The sequence below is a fragment of the Parasteatoda tepidariorum genome, chromosome 9 (genome assembly GCF_043381705.1).
Source record: "Parasteatoda tepidariorum isolate YZ-2023 chromosome 9, CAS_Ptep_4.0, whole genome shotgun sequence".
Lineage (NCBI taxonomy): Eukaryota > Metazoa > Arthropoda > Arachnida > Araneae > Theridiidae > Parasteatoda > Parasteatoda tepidariorum.
The window spans coordinates 80368652-80382514 of record NC_092212.1 but is presented as its reverse complement, the minus strand read 5'-3'; the positions used below and the strand labels follow the sequence as shown (position 1 = coordinate 80382514).

Sequence of the window (13863 nt, the reverse complement as noted above, 5' to 3'; positions counted from 1 at the left end):
TAACGACTTTAAAAATTTATCACATCATTAAATATAAACAATTTTCAATGCAAATATCAATCTTGCCATAACAGTTTTAATAAAAAAAAATTTTTTTGTTGAAAAAACCCACTTATCGTTCCAAGTGGGTTTTTTCAAGGTGGGCCCACCCAATAAAACCCGGGCGGGTTTTTTCAAAGTGGGCCCACTTGGCGAACCCTGAAACCATGTGATAATAAATCCCGATATGAGGCTTTTAAATCAAGTGAATTTGAAACTCTACATCCAATTTAAAAAATGCGCAAAATACAAATCAGGATGCGTACTTTTTAGATCACGATGCATAATTTTTAAATTGCGCGATATTACAACCGCAAAAACGAATCACGACATTGGATTTTAAGCTCACGCAGCTACATAGGGTTTTAAAAGCTCGTAAATACAAATCGCGATATTGGCTTTTTAAATCTCGTAAATAAGAATCGCAATGTACAATATATAAATCGCCTGAATAAGAATCGCAACGTTCAGCTTTTAAATCAGGTAAATACGAAAATCGATGTTTGATAATAAAATCGCAAATTTAAAAATACATAAATACAAAACACGATATTGGATTTTTAAATGTCGTAAATAAGAATCATAATGTACGATATTTAAATAGCGCAAATAAGAATCGCAACGCGCAACTTTTAAATCAGGTAAATACGAAAATCGATGATTGATATTAAAATCGCGTGAATAAAAATCGAGTTATTTGCAGAGTCTGGACTTGAAATTTCTAAAAGGCTTGTTTGTATTGCTTTTGTTTAGACATAATAAATAAAAATTTACGAGATATTGAATGAGCAAATAAATATTTTCACCGCAAATCCACCTATATTTCTTTTTTTTTGTTTTCATGCCAGAATACAAGAAGCAGCGACGTCTGAATTACGAAAATACGAGCTATCCCGCCGACGGATAAAAAATACGGAAAATCTTATTTTCTGTGCGTGAAAAAAGCGGGATATTTATTAAAAAAAAAACGCATCTTTTAGAGAATCGGAGTTTTTGATAAAAAGGTTGAAATTCGAGAGACAAAAAGAATCTCATCCCTGTATAAAGGACAACCAGTTTTATCCCAAGGAAATGATTTTTAGAGAAACTTCAGAGGGAGGAATAAAGACTTCAGTAATTTCGCTCTGTGGAAAATTAAATTCCTCATAAAATATTTTAACTTGTGAAAAAAAAAAAAAAAAAAAAAAAATTTCAGCGGAAATCAGCGGGAAAAATGGAAAAAAAAGCGGAAATCCGCGGAAGAATCTCATCCCTGATAAATAAATGCTAATGATGTTCTTAAATAAAATGTTGATTAAAATAATTTTTTTTAATAATTTAGATAACTTTGAGTAATTGTGCATAAGCAGGATTTTATGTATCATTTAAAAAAACATTTTCTTAATGGTCAAAGGACCTTTATGGACTTTCTCATCAGTTCTTTGTTTTTTCGATGGTCTTTTATCGACATGACTGATCTGTAGACTGCGTTTTGCAGACTTTTGATCATCAGTGTTGATAGGACAAGAAAGTTCATTCCTCACAAAATTTTTAGAGGCCTTAGATTAAGAATCGCGATGCTTGATTTCAAAATCACGTGAATAAGAATCGCGATGCTTGATTTTAAAATCGCGTGAAAAAGAGTTGCGATGTCGGATTTTAAAATCGCGTGAATAAGGCGATATCGGATTTTAAAATTGCGTGAATAAGAATCGCGATGTTCGATTTCTAAATAGGGTGAATAAGAATCGCGATGTTGGATTTTAAGAGTGCGTGAATAAGAATCGCGATGTTGGATTTAAAAATCGCTTGAATAAGAATCGCGATGTTGGATTTTAAAATCGCTAGAACAAGAATCACGATATTGAATTTTAAAAGCACGAAATACAAATCGCAGTATTGAATTTTTAAATCGCGTAAATAAGAATCACGATGCATAATTTTTTTGAGTCCGTGAATAGTTATCGCAACGAGTAATGTTTAAACCGAGTATAAATTCGAATATCGATGTTTGATATTACAACCGCGTGATAACGAATCGCAATATTGAAATTTAAAAATATAGATGAATACGAATCGCGACATTGGATTTTAAACTAGCGGGAATATGAACCGCAATATTGGGTTTTAAAAACGCTTAAATACAAATCGTGATATTGAATTTTTAAATTGCGTGAATGGAAATTGATTTTCAACAAAAGAAAAAAATTTTCAACAAAATATCATTTACTGCATAAAAAAATTTTCCGTGCGGAAATTTATGAAAAAAGAACAGAAGATATGGAAAAATCTGAAAAAAGCGGATCCGCGGAAGAATCACATCCCTGTATAATACATTTTTAACATCTATTTTTTAAAGCATTGAATATTTTTGCTGCATCATCATAGAAGATTTTGCCTTTACTAGGTATTTGTCCATCTTACATTAGCGCATAAAAAAATTTGAACGTCTTACATGAAAAACCATACCTACAGTAAACACGTGGTTGCAGAGAAATGTGTTCTGAAAGGGGTTCCGTGGTTCGGAGGGGTTGTGTTCTGTTGTTCGAAAAGGTTCTGAACAATGCCTACTGGTAAATAGGGAAGCTGGATAACGGGGGCAAGTGTTGAAAATAATGAAGATCCAGGAAGAAAAGTGAAACGGATTTTATTCTAAATGACGTAATTCGAAGCTTTTTCCAAAATACGAGAAATTCGCGAATTTTGAAATTGATTTATAGAATGCGCGAATTTCTCGCGGTAATAATTTTTTAATGCGAGAAAAGAAAAAATATGTGAGATTCTCGCGCTGTAGTGAAAACACTGCTTAATGTTACAACACATATTACACGGATGAGTAAAATAGTCCACAGTAACTAATTAGCTTCATAAATTGAATAAAAATATCTTGGGAATAAAAAATAAATTATTTTTTGTAAAAATCAACTTGCTTCCAAATTTGTGCTTAGATCACGAACACTTTGGTAAAAACACATTCTTTTAAAAATAAATATAACTTAAAAAATATTTGAGGAAATTCTTTCATACTTTTGGAGTTGAATACAAAAATTATCAAAATACAATTAAAACTAAAACAGTAAATTTTTTTAGGATGATATTTAACTGCCAGTAACGAAAAAAATCAACTCTAAATCTACTACCTTATCACAGCTTATTCCAAAACTAACTTTTAAGTTAATATAAATCCAAGAATAACGCTCAGTATTTCTTAAATCAAAATGCAATACAATTAGCATAAATTATCTGCATTGAAAAATTGTGGGATTGAACGAAATTAGGCGATATTATCTACAAATCCCTAATGAAAAAGCTAAATTCCGATATGTCAGAAATAAAGTTTAATCATAACAAATGTTTTACTAACATTAACAAGCTATACTTTTTAAAATTGAGAAACAAGCATTTATCTAAAACAAGAACCCATTCATATATTTATCCTTATCTAACACACAGAACCTATGCTAAGCATTTGCCACTTCACCAAATGCGATAAAATCGTAAATTCTGCAACATAATTGCGTTTTGGAAAAAGCATTGACAAACGATTTCTATCTACCTAAAAGAAAACCATAAGTCCCTCTTAATCTTGAAAATTATGCCAATATAAATTTTTTCAAACAATCCATTTTGTTCTATAAGTTATTTTTGAAATATATGATGCATAACTAAGTAGAATTACATTACGTATAGATAATATAAGAAACAAAAATGTTAGTTGCTGGATCATGCAATATCATATGACGTAACTCTTCCCTACAGTTTGCATCAAAATTGTCCAGGTGCATATTATAATCAAACCATCTTTGCAGAAAATGTGTTTTCTCGTGACAACATTGTTTATTAAAATAAATTTATTGTCACACTTAAAATGACTTTTTAATATCTACTTATTTAGAACAGACAATTAATCTTATTTCTTTTCCTCATAGACAATAAAACATGAACATTTTTCCTCCTCTCATTCCCAACCATAAAATAATTCTTAATTTCAATTTATAAAATATTTGCATTATATAAACAAGTTCAGTAATATTTTGATTTAAAGCTTTCTACGGAAGAGATTAATCATAAAAATTTTGAAATTTAGCTAATACTTATTGTAATTGGCTAATAATTTGAAGTCCTTAGCTCTGAACAAATCTTCCTTACTTTTAAAAATCCATGTAAACATCAAATCAGGGCCCTTAATTTATAGTACCACTACAATATTTTGATTTTCGACCACACAGAAAGCTCTATCGTGCACTTATTTACTTACCTACAAGACCAGACAATTCAATATAAAATTCTTAAATTAAAAATAAAACTACATATTTACCCATAAAACCTGATGGAAAATTCTTGTCTGTCCTCACTTTACCATCAACTTTAATTAATCTTTGCATCACAATCTTTGTTACTTCTGCATTTGTAAGAGCATACTTTAATCTATTTCTAATCATAATTATCAAGGGCAGAGATTCCCTTAGTTTGTGAGGTCCTGTGCTTGGACGAGGTGCCTGAAATTTATAAACAAACTATAAACAAAGACAGGAAATTAATACAAACAATATTGATAATGAGTATTCAAAATGAATATTGAATTTGCAGTGGTCAGCTGTTATAAATCTAGGTTAAGATAAAATATCTCAAAAAGAACTAATCAATGTTAAAAAAAATTACTCAACAGAGCCTGGTATGGTCAGATATTAGTATAAACTAAACATTGCGACAGCCTGTAGAGGGCCAAGAACTACTGTACCCATCTCAGTTCTCTTGACCTTGGGCTCTGGGGTACAAGATAGAACATATATTAGTATACTTGACATATAATACAGGCAAGGTATATGACACTGGGCGTCCTATTTGCCTTTTGATTTCTGTTCTACCTGCCCTCTGGACCTAATCATGCTCCTTAATAAAATAGAAGCATACTAGTGCCGATTGTGGTGTGATTAAACATCCATGTGGCTTTCCAGCAGTATTCATTAGTTTTTCAGCCACAATTAATTCACTGTTTTTTTTTTTAAATGCATCATTATGGTGTTTTAAATTCCAACATACAGATATGCCAACTGCTCAGGACACGCCAAAACAATAAAATAAAATTGTAAATAACTACAAAGTAAATTTTACAAAAATTTGACTAATTTTGGTTGCTTTCTAAAAGATTTACAAAGTGGTGAATTACATAAGCCTACGAATTATTTAGAAATAGTGGTGGAAAAAAAAATCTAAATTGAATTTATTAAACTAAGAATCACAATTGATAAACTACTACCTTAAAATATATATTTGCTGTCCGGAACAAGTGGGATCTCTGAACATATACATAAATTCGTGACAGGCACATTCCAAACTCTGAGCATCAAGCTATCACTTTGAAGCGGTCAATTCAAGATAACTGATCTGTAGGAGCAACTTGCTCAATTCGGAACAATCTCATCTTAAATTTCAATTTCTTTATGGTTGTATTTTCAGAAGCTGTTAGTAGTCCTTTGAGTATTTTCTTGCATTTTTTTCAATCCTAACATTCCACTAGCGAATATCTAATTTCAGTAATAACTTTTGCACACTATTATAAACGCAACGTTTCCACTGAAAACTTACACCAATGTCTGATCTTTTATGGTTGTTATTATAATTATTCGTTTTTTACCAGTTGTTTCGAGATTTTTCGGTTTAATTTCAAACGGCAGAAAATAAAATCCGATATTGAGAATCGCATGTAAAATTCAACAGAATCGCACACAAGAGCGCAAGAATTTCACCATAGATGCATAATGATTGGCGTTTATACATGCTACAGAATGACAGTAAGCTGAAATGCATTGTGGTTGAATGAATTATGAAAATATAGAATAGAGCAATGTTGAAAACACACTAGTGGCATAATTCATGGCAAAAATAAGTCATGGTAAAGAAAGAATGGACATGGTATTTAGAATAAATCCATCTTTAACACACATACTTATGTCATTCAGAATAGTTAGAAACTTTTACTTGCATGTTAAATTGAAATGTTAAATAATGTATAAGCATATTCAAATTTCTCAATTATTTTTATCCATATACGCCTGTTCTTCGATAAAAAGTGGACATATTGTAATACATATTAACCAACTAAAATTTTCAATCTTACTTGAAAATAGCTTAAAAATACTTTTGATTCAGAGGAAAATGTAGGTACTATTTATGTTTTAATGTAATCATAATATATACTTGATCTTAAACAAAACAAACTGGAAACAGCGATAAATTAGTCTCAGATTAATTACTCAGTGGCCAAATGTGACAACTTCACACTAGAAAATCTACTTCATTCTAACAGAATTCAGCAACTGTTAAATAAAGCCAAAATGTTTATACTACACAGCATTGAATTACATTTTAAAACATTTGCCATTTTAATAAAACTATTCTACAAATATATACGAAACTATGTCATCTAGACAATAACGGACATGTGTAAAAACGACGACAGAAATGAAAAAATTAACCATATAGGCAACATCATGAGATTTAATATTTCGTACTATGTTTTACTAAGTTAAGTTCATTTCAATCATCCTAAAATTGAGATACATAAAGTAATAAATCAAAATGTACTTACGAATACACCTCCTAATTTGTCTAACATCCATGATTTTGGGGCTTGAAGCCGTTTTAAATGTTTCTTTGGACCTCGAGCCTAAAATATAGAATCAGTATACTGTTAATATATAAACTTAAACGATGAAACAAGAAAAAGAAATTAAAAGTAAGTTGGATTAAAACTGAAAATAGCAAAAATTACTGTTGCTCAGAATTAGTAACAGACATCAGATTAAGAAAAAGTATTATCTTAAGAATTTAATGCTATCCATGAATAACAATTTAAAAATTAGCAATTATACTATAGTAATTTAAAAAACAATATAAGATAAGGCAGGACTTAACCATTTCTTAAGTAAATTTTAACTCAAAATAGTGCAATCTTCTAAAACTATCGATAAGTCGAAAGGTAAATAAATATCACAAGAAGCGAAAATATTATTATTAACAGCTATTAAACATAACAACAAAAGCGAAGATCATAAATACAAATGATTAATAATCAAAATTTTAATAGATTATAACAGATTGTAATTAATAAACTGACGTACTCACCATGTTTAAAATGAAAACACGCAAGAGCTATATCGAGAAGATTTTTTGACCGCGACCGTATTACTTCTTCTCTTCCTCTTCACTTACCAGATGTTGATTTAGGTCTTTGGGATTTGTCATGCTTACATCAGTTGTACTTTAAATTTTTAAAATTCAAATACTATCGAATTCTGTGTGTAAATTTGATATTGTTTGAAAATACCGAAGTTAAATTTATGAAATAAATATGAGTATTAATTATAAAAAAAATTGATTCATTTGTTGTTCTTATAAAACATCTCAACTCTGTCTGCTTTCTGCAACCCCTCCCGTAAATTTTGCAAGTTTTGCATTTAAGTAAATTTTATTTTTATACTTATCTTGCTATTTTTGTCAATAAAGAACTGTTCTGTCCGGGGGTTAAGGTAATGATTGGAATTTCTCTAATTAAATTCATTAAGATCATTGCAGGCTATTTAATTTAACTGGCACTTGCGAAAGTGTTAAGTTTTGTTATATGAAGTTTTTAACATGTTTATATATGGTCATTATTATAGATCTATCAAAATGTATTTACGCGAAGAAAAAAAACGTGTTTTTGAACTCTTTTGTGTAAACTGCAACATATTTTAGTTCTATATACTAACCTTTTACTTCGAATAATACAACAAAATGTTTTATTTCTTTCAATTATTCTTCACCGACAGTTATTGATTGATATGTTATCAAAGTTTAATGACCCAGTTACTATTTTTAAATATGACGGGAAGTTTAAATTTGATGGAAACAATGCATTTATCTATTAAATAGCTTGGGGAATAGCTTTTTAAAGATACATTTAAGAATAATAGCTGATAATTGTCAAGATGTCTTGAAAGTAGCCAATAAAGAAAATTTCATGCCTTTTGAGTTACTGTGTTGAAATTTTTTATACATTTTAATAGCTTTTTTATGCATTTTAATGCGTTTTAATAGCGTTATTCAATTTCAGGAATGTAGACTTTGTTCATGTTCTTAATAACATGCAGTGCCCACTGGCACAAAAATGTTTTGGGGCTTTATAACGTGTCATAATGTTTAAATTCGAACTAAAAAGAACTTCACATACATAAAATGAAGCATTTTTAAAACTCTCAAAATTTTTTATCAAATTTAAACGCAATTTGATTAACCCATAAACTCGATGTACATAAAGCATACCTGCCAACTTTCACTCTTTCTGAGAATGAATTTTACAAGTGGTAGTAAAACATTATCGAAAAACAGCCTTACTCAAAAATATATTTATATTTTGACTAGGTTAAAATTCGCTATTGTAAAGATTAGTATGCTTTTATATATTTATTGTAATTATTTAAACGTAGTGGTGGTCAAACTCATTTATAATTAATATTATAATTCAAAAATTTTAATGACATGACATGAGTTTCGGTACCACTTTAAATACAAAATTAAAATCTTCTGGAAAAACCGGAAGAGTTGGCAGGTATGATAAAGTAAAGCATTCTTAAACTATGCATAACAAAAAGAAAAAGAAGCTTGATGCCAACCAGTTGCAATCCTCAGATTATGAAATAATTTTCAAAATGATGGAAGCTAATTGAAATTATTTTTTAAAAAAACATAAAGGTATAAGAAACCAAAAATAAAAAAATCAGGTATGAATTATTTTGTCAAACTAAACAGTTAGTAAAACATCTTTTAATGCACATCAGACATAACCAGTTTAATCATTGCTGTCCTATAGTGCTGTGTAATTCTAAATTCTTTCAATTATTGCTTTATTTAACTAATTTTAAATGCTAAACAGAGTCAGGGATGGTCAAGCACTTTCATTGACATCATGACTACTTGCTCACATTAATTTAATTTACATAGATATTTTTTCGAAAACACAATGATTTCTAAACATTACTTATTTGCGTTTATTTAAAGTGATGCTAATTTACTCCAGTAATTAAACTAAAAATTTTTGCAAAAATTTAATTTTTCTAAATTAAAAAAATATTTATGTAAAATATTATGTATTATTTGTTTAAAAGAATTCTTAAAAAAAAAATCATTTTATTTGAATCAGCCAGCTCAACTTTGCATTAAAATAATGTACTTAGAGGCATGAGAAATGAAATAACTTTTTCAATAAATACTTATCTGATTTCTTAATACTGTACTTACATCAAATAATTATTGTATGACACGGACATTAAAATGACAACACTAGCTGTCGGATATAAAAAAAATTTCTTTAACGAAAGAAGGCACATATTCCCTACAGGGTTGGAGTTTTTGCCGTCAAAAAGGGGTTTTTGCCAGGACAGTGGTAAAAACCGGCAAAAACCAAATTATCTAAATTGCTGATTAAATATTATTGCAAAATAATTTAAACAAATTTAAATCAATCATAAGGAATAATAATTTTGATACATTACATGAAAAAATTATTTTTAACATATTAATAATTAATATAAGGGTAATAATTTTTAAAAGATTGAAAGTTTTTGATCTCCTTTCATTTTAGAATCCTAAAATATGTTTTTTTACAAATAAATATTATTATTTGTATAATATTATTATTTATTATAAAAAATTATTATTTGTACAATAATTAACTACACATGTTGATAAGATATTTTATGCTTTAAATTATAGTTATATTAATTTAAAATAAGTTCATTTCACTGGAAAAAAGAGAATAATCACAAATTTTCCAATCAATAAGGTTTTAAACTACTAAAATGATATATTATTACATTATCATTTAATTATGGAATAATAATTTTGTTAATTTTTTTGTAATTATTTATATTCATAGTATATATTTCAATTTTAGATCAAAAATGTGTTTTTGTCCTCTCATCTTGGAAAATATAGGTTTTTGCCACTTTTTGCCAATTTGCTTGGCAAAAACCTGATTTTGCCAGGACGGTTTTTACCGGTATTTACCATGGTTTTTTCCACCTGCGGCAAAATCTTGCCAACCCTGATTCCCTATGGTAGAGGTTGTTCTCCATCAGTGGCCGCCAATATCTGTATAGTGGAAAATATCTAAATTCATTTTTGTTCGTATTGGCCGTTAATAAAAGTATGAAACAAAATGACAGTCTCCAGGAAATTCATATATAAATCGTTTAGTAAAAATCCAATTTATTAAACAATAATTCATGAAGATTATAAAAAATGGCCATCATATATAATTACAAATTATCAAAAATAAATCCCTTACAGGGATCAAGAAAATATAACTTCCACATTAAGTAGTTTTGTTAGCATTCCGTTACGATTTCATTTTTAAAACTGTTAGGATGGCTGGGACTGGAGAGCCCAAAGGGCACTCCTAGTCGCCACAAATTTTGAATACAATTGTTCCTAACGGACACAGAAAGTATGGGTAGGAGATCCAAAATTGGCAAATTATCAAAATATAACATAGCCAAAACAAAGACAACCAGCATATCAATATTGGGTTAAAAAAAAAACCTTGGCGATCATGAGTGGCCAACAAATTTATGAGAATTATTACAACCATGCAACTGGAACATTTAGCAGTTAGAAATTAGAATAAAAAGTTATAAATAGATTTTTGTTTTCGATTAGGCACGACAGCGAATTAATAAGTCTGCATTAGTAATGAAATAAAAAGTATCCGTTACATTGATGGATGCAAAAGAAGAATACATATTTTATGTTCATTTTAAAAGCTTAAGTCTTTGATTTATTTTAAATATAATTCTATGGATAAAAATAAACTTAAGTAATCAATGATATTTTAAAAGGATAGGAAATAAATATGTAATGCCAATTGTGGCATCACATTTCTTTTGTTTGTTAGTGTAATATATATTGAGGTTAAGAACTGAAACAAAAAAAATATCTTTTATTCAAATTGACTCTCAAAATGACAATAGTGATCAAAAATTTTACCTTGTATTTTTAAAATTTATGATTTGAAAAAGTTTGGAGAAAATTTTATTTCAGAGAGTTTCAAAATTTTATGAAGTAAAATGATGAGCAAATTTTGTTTTGCATAAAGTTGTATCTTATATTTAAATATTAATAATAAAACAAACTTAAAAAAACACTTGTAATTTAAAAAAAAAATTTTTTTAAGGAATTGCAGAACAAATGTTTATTTTTGCTGACAAGGAGTAAAGTGGTTTATTTATTTTTTTAAAAAAAGGAACAAAAATTTAAATAAAGAAAGAAATGAAAAATTTTGAAATAAGTCATATTTAGAAAAAGAAAAGTTTGGAGAATTAAAAAATTTAATTTCAAAGAGTTTCAAAATGTTATGAAATAAAATAATGAGCAAAGTTTGTTTTGCATAAAGTTTCATCTTTCATTTAAATATTAATAAAACAAACATTGAAATTTTTTTTTAAAGAATTGCAGAACAAATGCTTATTTTTACTGACAAGGGGTAAAGTGGTATATTATTTTTTTTAAAGTGTCAAAAAAAAGACAAAAAATTTAGATAAAATAAAAAAAGAAAAATTTTGAAATAAGTCATATTTAGAAAAAGTAAAAGTTTGGAGAATGAGAAAATTTAATTTCAAAGAGTTTCAAATGTTATGAAATGAAATAATAAGCAAATTTTGTTTAACATAAAGTTACATCTTTTATGTAAATATTAATAATAAAAATACTAATTAAATATGAGAAATAATATTTTATATCAATGTTTGTGCCACTCTTCAGACCTGGGGACTGAAATCAGTCTTGAGAATAGATCAGGAGATCAAATTTCCTCAATTGATATCTCTTTTCCATTTGTTCTTTAAATTAAAATTCAAGACCAAATGTTAATTTTATGCAAACATTTTATTTTTCTAGTTAATTTTATATAAATATTATATTTTAATGAAAACATTGTTATTTTTAATAATTATTTGCGAAGTGATTTAGTAATGATGTTGCACCTCAATGGAATTTATTGAACTTCAGCGCCTGCTTGCTTAAACAAAATTTGTACTATTGTTGTATCTACCAAAGTTGAGATTATTATTATTTTTTTTTAATTATAGAGATAGGACTAGAAATAAATTATGTTGAAGCAAAAAAAATTCGATTGATAAATCGCTTCATTAAGAAATTAGTGATTTATTATCCAGTGATAGGTGGAAAAAAATCTACAAGGTTGACTATATTTTTATCTCGTTTGCCGCAAAAAAATAAATGAACAAAATGAAGAAAAAAATCAAATCATTGATTTAATATTCATGCTATTTTTATGGAAATGTACATTTTGGAGTCAGTGAGTTATAATTTTCGGAAAATTCTGGTAAACAAAACTAGATTGTGTTAATTGGCCAGAAAATAAGTTCAGTCTTGAAGTATTTTTAGTGTGGTGCCTATGATATTAACATAGCTAAAAAGTAATTTGCAATAATTATGGTAATCTAAACTTCCTGGTCTGTGCTATTGAATCTTTTTTTTTTTAATTAAGTAAAAAAACAAAACATTTTTTTTTTTAATAAAAAAGGGGCAGTATTTTTACAAAAAAGGTAAGGAGGGTGTATTTACCTCTTGGAAAGGGTAGGCCACCCTTAAACATTTAAGAGAACACTGTTGATATTTCTTTCAGGTTGTAAAAAATCTGTTTCAAATATGAAATTATTTCTCAAATTATCTTATACCAAAAATTATTTACCAAATATATATAAAAAAAAATTACTAAAATATTAGTTTTTTTTTTAAAATGTGAAAGGAATTAAAAAAAAAAAAAAATTCTGCATTCTGCAATCTTTTTAACATTAAATATAAGTCTATTCCAACCTTCATTCATTATGTTTTTGTGTGTCTAAAGCTATTCTGTAATGTTTATGCAGACTGTTTATTGTCAAAATACAGTGTTTTCTTGGAACATTGAATCATTATGTTTTTTGGCAATATTTTGATTTTTTTAAGAACTTTGAGAAGTAAAATAAACCATTGATGGAGAAATCTGTTTCTCTTTCCCCTCAAGTGACATTGCATCATCAACTTCAAACAATTCTTTCTTTTGTGTAACTCTTAGGTTTCAGAACATTCTATGATAGCTTATATTTGGACCTGATCCAAAAGTTCACTTTTAAATCTCTGTTTCAAGTGTTTGTTATTTATTTTCACCACAGAAGGTTTTCAAAAATGCATGAATTTGTGTGGTAAAATTTTTTTAATACATATCCCATAAATTGTACTCTTAACATACTTTTAACGAAACTTAGAGTAAAAAAAAATTTCTTTAAAGCATAAATTATTTTTTCCTTGCCTTGCAATTAAGTAATTATAAAAATTTGGTTTAATTATTAATTTATGCAAATAATTATTTATATTGTGGATTTATTAATATTTTAATGTGGATGTGATTTGTGTTTAATGTAGAGATGTATTTTAATAACAGGATTGTATCCTGAGTAACCCCATTTAAGAAATGTTTTTCTATTTATTTATTTTATTATATTTATTTATTTACTTTATTTAATTAATTTATTTGATTTTAGTGATTTAGAACTTTGGTTTTGACAGTCCTGTTGTTTGGGTTTTTCTGAAAGAATTATTAGTCATCTAAAAATTGGAAATTGATTTTTATATAATTTTTAAGTTCTAAGCATTACCTACACAAAATATTATTTGGTATCATTATGATATTTCAGTCTCTATAATCAAAAAATAACTTTACAAACACAACATTCAGACAATTTCTTTTTTTATTTCAAGTTTTCCCTTGATTGTTCTTTTCTTCTTATATTATATTTTTGG

General features: G+C 27.6%; 2 protein-coding genes across 6 annotated transcripts in view; one reads left to right on the top strand and one right to left on the bottom strand.

The window, feature by feature from the left end:
• The window catches only part of LOC107440081 (ribosomal protein S4), a 23350-nt gene extending 16060 nt beyond the window's left edge, over window positions 1-7290 (bottom strand). For 2 of the 3 annotated variants that reach the window (XM_043052549.2, XM_071185169.1), the window contains exons 1-3: window positions 7147-7290; window positions 6611-6688; window positions 4337-4517 (exon numbers count right to left, since the gene is read on the bottom strand). In XM_043052549.2, coding sequence (XP_042908483.1) covers window positions 4337-4517; window positions 6611-6688; window positions 7147-7149 — 262 coding nt within the window. In that variant the 5' untranslated portion in view covers window positions 7150-7290. Of the gene's footprint in view, window positions 1-4336; window positions 4518-6610; window positions 6689-6936 lie in introns of all 3 variants that reach the window. The other variant, XM_043052550.2, reaches the window with a different exon arrangement.
• Window positions 7291-7415: 125 nt separating this feature from the next.
• The window catches only part of LOC107440082 (tropomodulin), a 28964-nt gene continuing 22516 nt past the window's right edge, over window positions 7416-13863 (top strand). For 2 of the 3 annotated variants that reach the window (XM_043052547.2, XM_043052546.2), the window contains exon 1: window positions 7416-7550. The gene's annotated coding sequence lies outside the window, so the exon portion shown is untranslated. Of the gene's footprint in view, window positions 7551-13119; window positions 13266-13863 lie in introns of those variants that run through there. The other variant, XM_071185166.1, reaches the window with a different exon arrangement.